Here is a 15,534-nt window from a genome sequence, read left to right as displayed (position 1 = left end):
TCACCTTTTTATTATTAGCCATCCATGAGTTTACAACTGTGTTTTTGTTTCTACCACATTAACTGTCATTAACACAAATATATATGTATGTATATATACATATATAGTTTCACCTAAGAAATTAAAATGACTTGTCTCATGACCCAATGAAAGGATCGTGATATAAATCAATCATACTGGAAAATGAGTCAATTTATTTGCAAGTAAACATACCAATATGTGCAACCTGTTAGATCAAAGTAATACATTTAATTCTGAAATATAATTACTGCTATTATTATACTAAATTACTATATGTTAATGTTTATTATTGCTATCCATGAAATAAGTAAAGCACATTGTTTTTATTATTATTTTTATTAAGATGACAAATGTCAGCAATTTACTTGCATTTATGAACAGAATTGGTTTTAGTCGTTTAAATATTTTGTTTCATTAATTTCTGACTTATTTAGATTAAAAATGTGAAGTTTGTCATTTTTCTAATAAATAACAATACATATGATTTTTTTAACAAATTTTTGACAGATTTTTAAAACATTTTCCGTTTTTATGACGTTGTCCAGTAAGTTACTACAACAACAGCTTTAAAAAAAAACCTTTGTATATATGCCCTCCTACGTTTGTGTCTGAATCCAGAAAGGCGGCAGAAAATATTCAATAATGTTAGACAGATTTAAAAAAATCACGAATTTACAGTCTTTTGTTCATTTCGTGTTTGTCGGTGTCGACTTGAAATTTTGCTTGAAAACGACTTTTTTTTTCAAACATCACGTTGATTTCCTGTTTGGCCGAAAGGGGGCGGAGTCAAAAGGCTGCTGTACGGTCAAAGTGACGGGTAGGAAATGTTTTTCTTTTGCGGTTTTCATTGCAGGAAAGTAGGCGACAGGCTCGCTTTCTTCTCTCAGCCAACGCTATGGACCCTCATATAGTTGGACAGCTACAGTAAGCCAACCTGCCGGCACGGAAAGAAAACAGCTCTGTAAGTCAAAGTGTCTTTCTTTCCGCTACAGAAACCGTTTGTCACTGTGTTTGCTTATGTGTCATTACATTGTAACAAACTTTGAACTTTGACATTTTTTTCTATAGATCAAAACATCCCAACTGGCTCAAAAAAAACTTTCTGAAATTCTCCTTCTGCAGCACACAGCTTATATTTCAACCCTAATTATGGTCATGTGAATGTCACTGTCCTCTCTTTCTCCCCTCATTGACCTTTACTCAGCTCATGTTATGTAGACTTTTTTTTGAGAAGAAGAAGCAGACGTGCCCTTTCCACTAATCTATACTGACAGCTGCCGTGTCATATCTCTGTGGCAGTTTAACAGAGTTTGCTGCTGACTGAGCTTCAGCCATGGTGCAGGAGTACCAGTCCCCTGTTCGGGTCTACAAGCACCCGTTTGAGTTGATAATGGCGGTAAGTGACGTGCTTATATTGAGGAATCTTTTAAATTCACAAATTGTGTGTGTATGTATATATACAGCCTCCTAGCTCACAGCATTGGATATGAGCTTCATATCTGCAAAATATCCTTTATACACAAACTAGGGATCAAAGTTTGGCGATCTGCTTTTCACTCTAGGGCACTGACCCTTTGCAATCCAGATGCTGTTCAACTTGTCCTCTCATGAAAATAAATAAATAAATAAATTTTAGATTTCAAAAGTTTTCCAGCTAATTCCATGGTTGGGTGGCAATGTAAAAGAGACCAGACACTTTCAGAAAATAGTCTGTAGCCTTGTCTGCCTCGGAGGGTCATTTGTCTCATTCTTGATATTCACTTACTTGCAGTCTGTGCTGCATGTTTACTGACTTACTGGAATGCTGCAGATTTTTTTTCTTGCCTGCTTGTGCTGCTGTAAATACAATAATCTGAAGGGTGCTTTTTTTTTTTTTGCATGAAAACACACATCACAATAAAGACTCATTTTTTCAAAACCAGACTTGCCATTTAGTGTTTGGCAGCTGGCCTTGATGTTGAATGGTTATGCAAAAACTCTGTTTATATACACACTCATCAGCCACTTCACTTGGTACGTCAGTTTAACTGCTCGTTTGGCACAAATATCAAAAACGGCCAAATTTCGGTCAATCTCATTATTTCTTATGTAAACAAAGTCTGGCAAATCCAAAGGTTGTGGGGTTTAATCGAGAATATATCAGAATGAGAAAGAAAAGTCATTCAAGTAACCTTGAACGTGGCATGGTTCTTGTTCGGGGTATTTTGTAAACCGCGATCTATTGTGATTTTTTTTTTTTTTTTGCATTAGAATTATATTTCTTAGACTTTTTGTCTTATTTATGTCAGAAATCAGAGGAGAATAACCAGACTGCTTTGAGCTGAAAGGAACCACTCCTTACAGCCAAAGTCAACCCAGTATCACAGCAAAACATGTAATAAACACACCAGTACACCGTGTCCACTTCGTACTTTGGAGAGGGAAAAAGATAATGGTTGCATTACCGGCAGGGGGAGATAGTATATTTAAAGCCAAGATGTCAGTAGTAAGCAAAAACATATGAAGTACATTCAAAGGTCCTTAATAACCAGAAACGATTAAGCTAGGTGGCTAGTATCTATTTAGATGTAAATGTGTTAATGATGTCAATTTAAATGCTTTCCCATGATTATTTTCGTGTTGGGTTGAAATAAAGTATCTCCCTCTGCTGTTACTGTAACTTCTACATGTGTGTATATTTCACGCTTTGGAAAGGCAAAGTGTGAAATGGTCTTTGACATAATGCTGTGATACTGGGCTGCCAAGGTAAGCAGAGTGCACAGCACAGATGGAGCAGATGGACTACAGCAGCAGAAGACCGCACCGAGCGCCATTCCAAATAGCTAAGAACAGGAAACCGAAGCTCACCAATATTGGACAACAGAAGATTGGAAAACGTTGCCTGGTCTGATAAGTCTTGAGTTCTTCTGCAACATTCAGATGGTGAGGTCAGAATTTGCTGTAAACAACTTGAAATCATGGATCCTGTAAGGAAGAGGACTATTCTGCCTTGTATCAGCGGTTCAGGCTGCTGGTGATGTAATGATGTGTGGGATATTTCCATGACACACTTTGACCCCCTTAGTACCAGCTGAATATTGTCTAAACACCACAGCCTGCCTACAGTGTGCCCATCTTGTGATGGCTGCTTCCAGCAGGATAACACTCTGTGTCAAAAAACTCAAATCATCTCAACTTGGTTTCTTGAACATGACCATGAGTTCACTGTACTCAAATGGCCGCCTCAGGTACCAGATCTCAGTCCAATAGATTGCACCTTTGGGAAATTCACCACAAAGATGTGAAGTCAGCAAATCTGCAGCAACTGTGTAATGGTGTTGTGTCCATATGGACCAAAATCTCAGAGGAATGTTTCCAGCGTCTGTCTCAGAAATAATCTTAGTTCTGAATGCAAAGTGTCCAACCCAGTGCTAGTAAGGTGTAACTAATGAAGTGGCTGGTGAGTGTGTATTTGAGGTGTCTGTAAGTCAGTCAGCGTGGTTGTTGTTTTCTTATCATGTGTTGCCTGGGCGAGGTCGGGAGTTCTCGAGTTGTTTTGTGGGACAGTTTTTTTAGAACAGCTGTAAGTTATGTAAGTGCCACGCTGACCACTTCTCTTATCCTTTAGAAAGCAAACAAAATGCAACGCTAAGAAAAAGAGGCCACAGCAGAGTTTGTCAGCAGAAAACTTTGCAGCTATATTTATATAACTCACTTTCCATTATTCCAACAGTATTCAATAGTTATACAGGGGGAAAAAATCCATTAAAATTCCATGCTATAAGCTGGCTTTTCTTTAAATGGAATATTTTTTGTTATGATACTGATGCATTGCTTTCCCACCACTGCAAATTGCAGTTCTTGGCTAAAACCATAAGCACAAGAACACCAGGCAAAGCAAAAGTAGGGCAAAAGAAAAATAAATGCGGATTTCCGTGAGGGGCACCTTCACCTGTGCGGTCTGCTCTTGGTGTTTTCTCTTAAGTTACACATTAAGCCAAAGTGTTGCACAACCTCCTTGGTGAAGGTTTGCAGAGACTGCGATGCTGCAGCGGTTACAGTTTGCCGTGCAGCTGCTACACAGAGTTAACACAATAGACTGTGTGGATAACACCTACACCGGAGCCATTTGATGCTTCCCCATGGAACATTTGCAGGTCTGAAATTCTTCCTGCGTCACTGCAGGTTATTGAAAAGACTCTCAAAATAAGCCCTTTGTGAAAGCTAAATAACAGCTCCTTTAAGAAGAGGAAGAAGCCTGGGACAGCTTAAAGAGGAGAATCCAAATGAACAGCCTACCACCTCTTCTGCTCCCATTTATCTCAGAGCTTCTCATTAGCTCCCTCAATGCTACTGACAGCTGTTGCTCAGGCTAACAGTGCTAATCAGTGTCCTGGATATTACTGAATGTTTAACCAGTGACGGCATTGTTGTTCCTGTCATGACATCTTTTAATGACTCTCTGGGGGCTTTATGTAACAGAGCTAGGTGCCTGTAAACGGATGACACTTGTAGAATTGCATTTGATCAATATCCCCAGAAGAAGTAAAACATTGTTTATGCCCCACAGCCACACAGACCTTTGATTTGAATGAGCTTGCCAATGTGAGATAAAATGGTATGAAACAGTGAAAAGTGCTGTCTGTCTGGCATTTGGCTTACAAAAAGTCCTCAAGGTTTGCTTTGCCTAAAACACTAGAAACCCATGTTTTCTTCTCCCCCCCCCTGATATATATATATATATATATATATATATATATATATATACACATATATACATAAATATATATATAATATATATACATATATTATTAAATATTTTGTTTATGTGGTTATGCTCATATTGCTGAAGGGGGAATAGGCAGAACAGAGCTTTCAATTTGTCTGCAATCAGTGAAACATACTGTTTTTGTTAGTTTGCCTGTTGCACAGCGCCAGTCAATGCTGCTTAATTAGCACGGAAACATTTCCCAATAATTTTCTTAGTGAATAATTTCATCCTGTTGATTGGATTGTTCGTACGCTGTGCTGTATTGATGCGTGCAGGATGTGTGAGTTTGTCTGTGTGTGTGTGTGATTTTGAGAGTTTAGCTTTTTAAACTTTTAAAATCTTAAGTCTTGGCTGACTTGGTGATTTTACTGCTTAACGCAGTTCCTCAAGATATTGACGGTACTTTTCTATCCCATGGTGAAATGCTTATTCCTCTATCCGCACCATTACACAAGCAGCTGTCCGTATCATAAAGGTCTAGTTCATCCCCTGCCTTTGCTTAGTTGTCAGTAGTTTGCTATCAGAAGCTGCATTGCCCCTTGTTAAGTAACATCTTTTACTGCAGATCTTGAAACGCCTGCCTGGCGGCTCAGTCAATGCATACAGGTAGCCCTGGTGATAGTGGCTCGGGCAGATGGTCACATACTTTGGTCTTTAAAACACGTGGCAATTACTGCTTGTAAATGCTGCAGGCTGTTGCTGTCCGCAAAACATAACATTTTAATAGGCATTTACATAAACTCAAAATGCTAACTACAGAAAAAAGCACCCTAACCTGACACAGTAGTCCAGTGCTAAAAATCTATTCAGCCAGCAGTTGTGATTATAGTTTTCTATAAGCAGCTTTCCCTTCCTAACAGTGAGCTACCTCACTGAGGCAGAGCTCCCAGTGGAACAAACTGAATGGACCCAGGCAAGCCATTAATACAGACAACATAATAATAAACCCAATCAATCAATTTTTCTATATAAATGTCTTTCAGGCCTACGTGAGACGGTTCCCAAAGTGTCCATTGATTCCAATGTTTGTGGACAGCGAGATCATAAGTGAGAGCCAAAGTGATGATGGATGCGTGCTGTTGACTGAGAGGCGCTGTACGATCGACATCGAAGCCCCACGACTTCTCAAACGGGTACTTCCACTCTGACCTTATAGGGGATGAGGGCGGTAAAGCAAAGGAAGTGGTCGCTATAATCTGATCTTTTTTTGTGAAGTACAAAAATCAGATGCTTAACCCTTTATTTCATGAAATACTTGTAAATGATGCATTTCAGCCTTGCGCATGTTATTGGAGGATAAAAGATGTGACTTTTTGCAGTAGCTGTCATTGTTCTGTTGCAAATCAAGTTGCCGTATGTGCCTCCTGTGAAAATGCTCAACAAATAGTAGCTTTTTTTGTTTCTTCTGCATGTAGATTGCCGGTGTGGATTATCTGTACTTCATCCAAAAAAACTCTCTGAACCGCAGAGACAGGACCCTCCATATTGAGGTTCACAATGAGACTTTTTCTAACAGAGTCATTGTCCGTGAGAGGTGCAGCTACACGGTGAGTCTGAGAGTCAAACATGGTAATCAGGTGCTTAGAATGTGGCAGCGTGTAGGAGGTTTATTTCTTTGTTTTTATATAAACTTTTACAACGCCTAGTGCTTGCCGGATGGTACAGAGTCCCTGCTAAAGGCAATGCAATATGTGGTGCATGAATTATTCATCTTAGGTGATCCTCCCATAGTGTGCTCAAGGCACTAAAAAGCTAGTGTCACCAGGTGTCTTTAAAGCTGCTGTTGTCTCAGTCAGAGTTACTATAATACTGCTCTCCCTGTTAAAAGATTCTTCGCACAACTTTTTGATGTCTGCTGTGTATCATGTGGCAGTCTGCACAGAAGAAAGTAAGAATTTTGTATGACAGTAATTTTGCAATTACTGAACCAGCCACTTCATTAGGTATACCTTGCTACTGTTGCCTTCTCATCTTTTTTAAGTCTTCACAGCACAAATTCAACAACCGTTCCTCGGAGATTTTGGTTCGTGTTGACATAATAGCATCACATAGTTGCTGCACGTTTGTTGGCAGCACATCTGTGGCCTAAATCTCTTGTTCCGCCACATCCCAAAGGTGCTCAGTTGGATTGCAATCTGGTGATTGTGGAGACGGTTTGAGTTTAGTGAACTCATTGTGATGTTCAAGAAACCAGTTTGGCACGATCTGAGCTTTCTGAAATGGTGTGTTACACTGTAGTCATCAAGAGATGGACAGCAACAATACTCCAACCCATCTGGCACCAATTTTATTCCTCATTCAGACGCTCAGTTTGAGCTTTAGTAGATTGTGTTGACCATGTCTGCATGCCTGTTGCTACCAAGTGATTGGTTGATTAGATATTTACAATAACAAGCAGTTGAGCAGGTGTACCTAATGAAGTGGCTTGTGAGTGTATATTCTTGCTTTAAATAATCTGTGCAGTACATTTACTCTAAAAGGCAGTTAAAATTGTGATGACGAGATATGTAACCATTTATGCACTGATGTAATATTTTGTATTAAACCTCAGCTTTTGCTTTGTTTACATAACAGACTACAGTTTGGTTCAAGTTCAAATTCATACGCGTGTCATCTTTCACAGGTTCATCCAGAGAATGAGAGCTGGACTTGCTTCGAACAGTCGGCTAGTCTGGATATTAAGTCCTTTTTTGGTTTTGAAAGCACCGCAGAGAAGATAGCAATGAAGCAGTATGCAAGTAGCATTAAAAAGGTTTGCATATTTTACTTCATTTGCCTTCACTTCGTGGTCCAGATGCTTCCCTAACTGTCAAAATTAATTTAGTCTTTCATTTCCTTCAACTGATGAAGGGTAAAGAAATTATTGAGTACTACCTCAGAGAGCTGGAGAAAGAAGGAGTCACTTATATACCTCGTTGGACCTCCACTGTTGACTCTGGCACAGTCACTTGGAGGCACCAGCTGCCGCCCCCCTCTGCTGCCAGAGCCATCCCAGTGAACAGTGCCAAGGACGGGCTGCACTGTAAAGACTCGTCATGTTCTGCAGAGCTAGTGACCGGTTCGCCTGACGGTCAGTGTGCGCTCGCTAATAACAACAAAGGTTTAATATAAATGTCAAAAGATAACACTACATAGAGTGAATTTACCGACTGAGATATTAAAAGTGGGGAAATAGATCAGTGGGTGATTTATACAGCAGTGCAGGAATTCTCCTATAACTGCACTGCCAAAAAACCTCAAACAAACAGAAGCAACATTTTAAGTGTTTGATAAAAACCTCTAATTATTTTCAAAAATGCTGAAATTGCACTATAGTCTTCAGTCTGTTGTATGCAATATTGTGTAACATTATGCTGTTATTGTGTTTTGGCCTGTAGACAAGTTGGATGCTGACTACATCAGACGTTACCTAGGTGATTTAACGCCTCTGCAGGAGAGCTGTCTTATTCGGCTGCGTCAGTGGCTGCAGGAAACCCACAAGGGCAAGGTCACAAATAAACAAACCCAGTTTCTTTCATTAGTGAACAGTTGGTGCTGCGATATACAGTATGCCTTTATTTCTAAGACACTCACGCAACCTGTTATTTTCCCCTTGCTTCCACTCTGACTCTAGCTCAGTTTTGATGCTCAGAGACATACAGTGCTGTGAAAAAGTATTTGCACCCTTCTTGATTTCTTAGTTTTTTGCATATTTATCATGTTTATCAGATCATCCAGCAAATTGTCATATGAGACAAAGATAACCCCAGTAAACACAAAAGGCAGTTTTTAAATTTTTTTTTATTTATTTAAGGAAAAAAAGTCATTCAAACCTCCCTGGCCCTGTGCAAAAAAGTCATTGCCATCGTCTGCAAAGGGTTACAAAGCCATTTCTAAGGCTTTAGGACTCCAGTCAACCACAATGAAAGCCATTATCCACAAATGGAGAAAATTTGGAACAGTAGTGAACCTTCCCAGGAGCAGCTGTCCTACCAAAATTTCACCAAGAGTGCATCAACAACTCATCCAGGAGATCACAAAAGAACCCAGAACAACATCTTAAGACCTCCCGGCCTCACTCATCTCAAATAAGCTCAAAGTTCATGATTCAACAATATGAAAGAGACAAAAGGTGAACATTATGGAAGGTTTGAGTCCCTTTGCATCTGCGTAAAACTAACACAGCATTTAATAATTAGAACATCAAAATAAGAGTCAGACATGGTGGTTTTGGTGTGATGGTCTGGGGCTGCTTTGCTGTTTCAGTACTTTTTTGCCAACGAAGCAAAACCAGTTATTCAGTTTAGGGGGCAATTTCTTTTTCACTGCACTGCATGCAATTTGCAAAGATTGTCGCCAGCAGAGCATTAAAAAATTCTTTGGATTCGTCAGCATCTTTAACGATGCACCTCTTATGTACAGATTCCAAAGGATCAGCATGTGCTACGCTTCCTCAGGGCCAGAGATTTCAACCTCGATAAGGCCAGGGAGTTCCTCTGCCAGTCACTGACCTGGAGGAGACAGCATCAGGTGGATTTCCTGTTAGACACATGGAAGCGCCCACAACTGCTCCAGGATTATTACTCTGGAGGCTGGCACCACCACGACAAAGGTACCTGAGTGAGCGATGCTGGTTGATATTGCCATTATTGTGAGGCTTTTTTTCTCCAGGCAGAGGGAAATTTTATCAGCTAATCTTAAAAGCCACGGGGATTTAAGCTTTTGTGTTTATATAGTTCTCAAACTGCCTGTTAATTATTGACTGCAAAGTCTGAGCACCATCTGTCTTCACTCCCATGTTTGGAAAAGGTTTCATTGCTTTTAACAGCTCAGCTGATCCACTTGATCACAGTTAAGACTTGAACACAGGATGTTCCCCTTGAGTGTTTACATGCTAAACTGATACCTTTTTTAGAGTGGTAAACACCAGCTTTGTTTACAGGTGGAAGTGTACAGTGCAGTTTGTGATTGTTCTCTGTGTTTCCTTCTCATTCAGATGGCCGTCCTCTGTACATTTTGCGTCTGGGTCAAATGGACACTAAGGGTTTAGTACGAGCCTTGGGTGAGGAGGTGCTGCTGAGACAGGTGACATAATTTAATACAAATATATGACTTAATTTACATGGAAACAAAGCAAAAAGTGAAGATATTCTATATGAAGGTGGTGCTTAACAGTGACAATGTTGCAGGTGCTTTCCATTAATGAGGAGGGACTGAGGCGCTGTGAGGAAAACACCAGAGTCTTCGGACGACCTATTAGGTACCTAAATCTTAATTTAGTTTAATCCTGCCCGTGTCCCGTTGGTTAATGAGCAATCAGCTGTGCACTTTAACCAAAACAATGTGATGTCCGTTTTTATGTGTCACTAGTTCTTGGACTTGCCTGGTGGATCTGGACGGTCTAAACATGCGTCATCTGTGGCGACCGGGCATTAAGGCGCTGTTGAGAATCATCGAAATTGTTGAGGCCAATTACCCTGAAACTTTGGGTCGCCTGCTCATACTGCGGGCACCGCGAGTTTTCCCTGTGCTGTGGACCCTGGTGAGAATAAACTGACTGCATCACCTGAATATGGAAGAATGCATAAAGCTGTAGAGTACAGATGCAGAGATTATAAATAGCTAAGTGCACTCCAGCCACGCTGGAAAAATGAGCAACTAATAAACAAAGAAAAATCAATGTATGGACCAGGAAAGATGACCGTAAAACTAAAACCCATAGGGGCACATTTAATTCTTGCTGTATGCAGTAGTATGGATGGCAGGATTGTAAGAAATTACAGAAAGAGAATGAGCTACTGGGACGATGAAGCCAATATAAAATACTATGGATGCTTAGTAACACCATCAACCAGCTAACATGTGCATTTTTCACGCTTGAATTATTCATTGATTATGGATTGGCTTTCACAGTCCATAGTAAGTTACTTTGCCCTTTCCTGTATGTTCTCTCGGTCTCACCGCCAGGTCAGCCCCCTTATTGATGAAAACACTCGTAAGAAGTTCCTTGTTTATGCTGGAAATGACTACCAGGGTCCAGGAGGTTTGGTAGACTACATCGACAGAGAAATCATCCCCGACTTCCTGCAAGGAGACTGCATGGTGAGGTTAAGTCTTCAGCTTATTGACCATACGTGTGAAAGTCAGTCTTAGCCCAGCCAGAAATATGCATATCTTACCTGCAGTATGTGGTTTCACCAGTTTAGGAACGCTACATCTGGGTAGACATTTCTCTACAAATCCAGTGAACATCAGCTTGCACTTCAGGCCCTTGACCCTGTGTTGTTTTGTTGTGAAGAAATGATATATTGGAGGCCTGTATAGATCTTTGAGCTGCAGGTTATTGTCAGATAGGACCAGAACATACTGTACCCACTAGCCACAGCTGGCTCAGACTCAGCACACAATAAAAGATCAAGTTTTCTTTTCTTTTTCTTTTTTTACCATAAAGGAACAAAATTGCATCTGGGACACATCACGATGTCCTTACAGGAAGACTCGCATGTTTGAATTCTGTGACAGTTCAGTCGGTTCTGTGAGCACTCGACAAGTTGTTGCTCAGCTGCAAACATGGCAAAGTGAAAGAGGTGTAGCTAGTTGGAACTATAAAATGGCATTTCATACTGAGAAAGGTTATCCTTTAACTAAACCTGTATATCTAAATTCATGGCGTATGAACTGCGGTAAAACTTATTACATAAGATATTACTTTATTACACTACGCTTATTGTTAAACAAGCTAGTATGTCTACATATGTATTCGATATATATTAGTAAGCATTCTGCTTTAATCACGTTTATTTCTGTTTCTTCTTCTTCAGTGTGACATCCCAGAAGGAGGAATGGTTCCCAAATTTCTGTACAGAACAGCAGAAGAATTAGAGAGTGAAGAAAACCGCCTGTTGACTGATTCCATCTATAAAAGTGCCAGTATCTACAAGGGGGCTCCATACGAGGTGCAGTCTCAACTTTTACGATTTGCCTCCAGTTTTACGATGCTAAGAGTTAACAACAGGGCAAGAAAGGGGACATTTCTTTGCATTTGATAGATTTTATGCATTGTGTAATAGTGCCACCTACTGGAACAACCATGCATCGCATGCTGAAAATAAATAGCGTGGTTAATGATTTGCTGTCTGCAAACCTGTGTTTCTGATCTCCTTCCATCTTTCTACAGCTCCTGATAGAGATCACAGAGGCCTCCTCTGTCATCACATGGGACTTTGATGTGTCTAAAGGAGATGTGGTCTTTAACATCTACCACTCCAGGAGAGCCCCTCAGCCTCCCAGAAAGGAAACTCATGGTATCGCTTCGCTAGGGGCTGTTAATCCACAGCTTATAGACAAGAGCTGGGTACTAGGCCAGGACTACAGCATGGTGGAGAAAGCCCTCATGTGTAGGGAGGGAGAGAGTGTGCAGGTGAGGGAGGACATAAAAAGCTCTTTTGATCTGTCTTTGTTTAACAGTCTCAGACAACCTTCGTTTGTCCCCGTTCGCCGTCTTAAGTGCTTAATCCTCCGTCACCGCGAACACAAATTGATCCTGCAGATTTCTCTGGTTTGAAACAGGGCTCCCACATAACACGCTGGCCCGGCTTCTACATCCTCCAGTGGCGTTTCCTAAGCTCCGCAGCCTGCGCAGCCTCCAGCATGCCTCGAGTGGATGATGTGCTGGCCTCTCTGCAGGTTTCCTCCCACAAGTGTAAAATCATGTACTACACCGAGGTCCTTGCCTCCTGTGACTTCAGGTCAGTTTGTTATTTTTATTTTTTTGGTGTTATACTGAGGCTCTTTTTCACTGCACGGGTCTTATGTAAGACTTTAAATATATATGCAGGGACATTTATGCAAACTGTGTTTCAAGCTTGCCAGACATGTATTCCTTATGCTTGTGCGTAAGATGCCTTTTATTTGCCGCAGAGAATTAGAATAATTGATTAGTATTTGATTGGGTGTAACTACGTCTTCAAGTTAAGCTTAATGTTGTTTGTTTGTTTTTGTTTGTTTTTTTAGGGGTTCCATGACCAGTCTGGAGTCTTGTCACAGTGGCTTCTCACAGCTCAGTGGCACCACGACATCCTCTACTATTTCAAGGTAGCGTCTGTTAAGCAGACGTCCAGATGCAGCGATGACCAAAGCTCACTTGCATCCACCAGCTCTCCTTGCCCCTGGTACCTTCAAAGAGAATATTTTTTTTCAAATATGAGCTGTGTCACTGAAGACTGATTTTTGTTTCTACCAGAGTACATTTATAATGCAAATACCTGATGAAAATGCACTTTCATCTTATGTCCTTGCAATACGACAATGCATAAAATGAAAAAAGGAGATGGCTCACACACAGTAGCGTTTATATATTCTTAGATTAAAATTTAAAAAAGCACACATCAGCTTCTGTCCTTGCTTCTGTTGTCCACAAGGTGTCAGTGCAGTCTGCTGGAGCTGCTCTCAAATCTGCAGCGGCCTTTCCGCTTGGAGTTTAACTCAGTCATTTGGTTGTCTATGAAATTGAAGGGAGAATTGTTCCAAATTGTAAAACAATAATAATCGATGTCTCCGGAGTGTCTTGCACCAAGCGTTTCGAACAGCACCTGCGCTGGCAAAGCTGTGCTGAAGCAATATCTTTGATTTATCATCGAGATTATTATTGCTCTTAGAGCAAACGGTGAGGTTTTAGGAATGAGAAGCAGGTACGAAATCTCTTTTTTCAAATCTGCAGCACACTCCCTAGATTTCATGTAATGTTTTTTTGGCTTGTTAGGCAGAGCTGCTTAGTTTTCTCAGGCAGCTAATTTAAATGCAATAAAGTGCAGCCTCTTGTGATCTGGCACTGGGCCAGGCAGACTACTGATTTACATAAAACTTTAATTTCCATAAACTTATCAGATGCTTCCAGCTAAAGCTTAATTGAATTTTCCTGCGTTATTATTATTATTTCTTTTTTTTGTCTTCTTTATTTGCAAACTTGTGTCATGTTGCTGTTTATCCCACCACAGTCAGGTACGTGGAGTTTTTTCTTTTGGTGAGGCTGATTTACCAGCATCCTGACTTCCTGCTGCCATGCCGCTGCGGTTAGACAGAGAAAGTTCACCGACTTAGCCTGAAGCTTGTTTAGTGAATTATTCAGCCTGCTCTAATGACCTCCCAAAACCCACATTTTCCACACACAGAATAACACTTCGGTATCTTGATGTGCCTAATTTTCTTGTAAAAAATGTTTTTGTTAATATAACTGTTATATATTTTAAGGCCAAATTATTTTACTGGCTCACATTGGCTTGAAAATGTCTACATATGTAAAATTTCATAAGCAAATGAAATACTCGATAATGCATAACATCGTAATGTGGCCACCTGTTTGGTTGACCTGACGCAACCTTCTGAGGGAGTCCTGGCTGACCTGAAGCCACAAATCACTCGGCTGATTAATCATTACACTCATATGCTGATGTTTACTAGGTACAGTGTAATGTTAAAAGTGAGCAGGGGGAGGAGGATGGGAACATTTCTTCTGCAGATTTTTGTTGTAAACTGAATGAATTTCGACTTGATGACATCTGGTGAAATGAAAAAAGATGTCCTGAATATATATCCTAGGTTGTAACTGTAAGAAACCTGAAATATTTTGAAAGATTTCAAGCTACACACAAAAAATGTAAATCTCTTTCTGAGCTAGAAGAGAGGTCTCAGGATCAAATGTATTGTCCAATATAGCTTTATCACTCTTCCTCACCAGTTATGACGAAAAAACTGATAAATGGCTTTTAAGAAAACCTCTGTGATGAGGCTCTACAGGCAGCAGTACTTGATATTTTCCTGAGGGACATGTTGTAAGACGAAATATTCATTGCATTTCATGGGTGTGCAATAATTAGAGTGTATGTTTCTCATTTCTGTGACAAATACATACGCTGTGGAGACATTAGGTATCTGCAGTCTCTGTTCTCTCTAGGAGTATGTTTCTTTGACTTCCAGATTTGCATTTTTAAGATCTGTTTGAGCAAATACATTCAGTCACTTCTTTCAGTACACCTCTCCAATTGCTTGTTAACACATGACTGCAGCTTAGTGCATTTAGGCACGAAGACGTGGTCAAGATGACCTGCTGAGGTTCAGACTGAGAATCAGAGTGGAGAAGAAAGGTGATTTAAGTGACTCTGAATGTAGTATGGTAGTATTTCAGTACGAGAGCTGATGCACTGGGATTTTCCCACACAACTGTCTCTAGGGTTTACAGAGGATGGCCAAAAGAGGGAGTATCCAGGGAATGTCTTAATGTAAGATGTCAGGGGATTGCCAGATTGCTTTGAGCAACACTAACTCAACTAACCCTGTTGTAGCCAAACAACGATCTCTGAACACACAACTTGTTAAACCTTGAAGCGTCAAACCTTGCCTCTCCTGTCAGCTAACAACAGGTAAGTGAGGCTGCAGTTCACACACTCACCAAAATTGAACAGTAGAAGGCTGGAAAAACATTCCCTGTTCTGATGATTCCCAAATTCTCCTGCAACATTCAGACGGTAGGGTCAGAATTAGGTGTAAACAACATAAAATCATGGGTCCATCCTGACTTGTATTGGCATTTTATGGTGCGGGTGGTTTAATAACATAGGGGATATTTTCTGGGCACACTACCTGAGCATTGTTGCTGACCATGTCCATCCCTAAATGACCACAGTGCACCCATCTTCTGGGGAAGTCATGGATATTAAATCCAATGATACTCTGATACATATTTTAAACAACAAAAAGAAATATTTTGGCTTCTTTTAATGATTTTT

At 40.4% G+C, this 15,534-nt stretch overlaps 1 protein-coding gene across 2 annotated transcripts; it reads left to right on the top strand.

Moving 5' to 3' along the window:
• The first annotated feature begins 787 nt into the window (after positions 1–787).
• Positions 788–14,699, top strand: LOC116314549 (SEC14-like protein 1). Of its 2 annotated transcripts, XM_031732602.2 has the most exons (16): positions 788–982; positions 1,321–1,417; positions 5,755–5,904; positions 6,187–6,318; positions 7,395–7,523; positions 7,622–7,841; positions 8,149–8,258; positions 9,173–9,362; positions 9,747–9,835; positions 9,940–10,010; positions 10,121–10,292; positions 10,718–10,852; positions 11,572–11,706; positions 11,928–12,170; positions 12,320–12,498; positions 12,764–14,699. In XM_031732602.2, the coding sequence occupies exons 2-16, from the start codon at positions 1,355–1,357 to the stop codon at positions 12,846–12,848; spliced, it is 2,103 nt and encodes a 700-aa protein (XP_031588462.1). In that variant the 5' UTR covers positions 788–982; positions 1,321–1,354; the 3' UTR covers positions 12,849–14,699. The 2 variants fall into 2 exon arrangements, with proteins under 2 accessions (XP_031588462.1, XP_031588463.1); XM_031732603.2 differs by lacking the exons at positions 788–982; positions 1,321–1,417; positions 5,755–5,904; positions 6,187–6,318 and adding an exon at positions 6,382–6,659.
• The last annotated feature ends 835 nt before the right edge of the window (positions 14,700–15,534 follow it).

Source organism: Oreochromis aureus, linkage group 4, assembly GCF_013358895.1.
Source record: "Oreochromis aureus strain Israel breed Guangdong linkage group 4, ZZ_aureus, whole genome shotgun sequence".
Lineage (NCBI taxonomy): Eukaryota > Metazoa > Chordata > Actinopteri > Cichliformes > Cichlidae > Oreochromis > Oreochromis aureus.
The sequence above is the reverse complement of the archived record's forward strand: the minus strand, read 5'-3'. Positions and strand labels throughout refer to the sequence as shown.

Bases quoted from the DNA above. Each gene is read 5' to 3' on its own strand.
- LOC116314549 (XM_031732602.2), top strand. From the start codon at position 1,355: ATGGTGCAGGAGTACCAGTCCCCTGTTCGGGTCTACAAGCACCCGTTT. The intron at 11,707-11,927 runs GTGCAGTCTCAA...ATCTTTCTACAG, and splicing joins ACAAGGGGGCTCCATACGAG to CTCCTGATAGAGATCACAGA. The intron at 12,171-12,319 runs GTGAGGGAGGAC...GGTTTGAAACAG, and splicing joins GGGAGGGAGAGAGTGTGCAG to GGCTCCCACATAACACGCTG.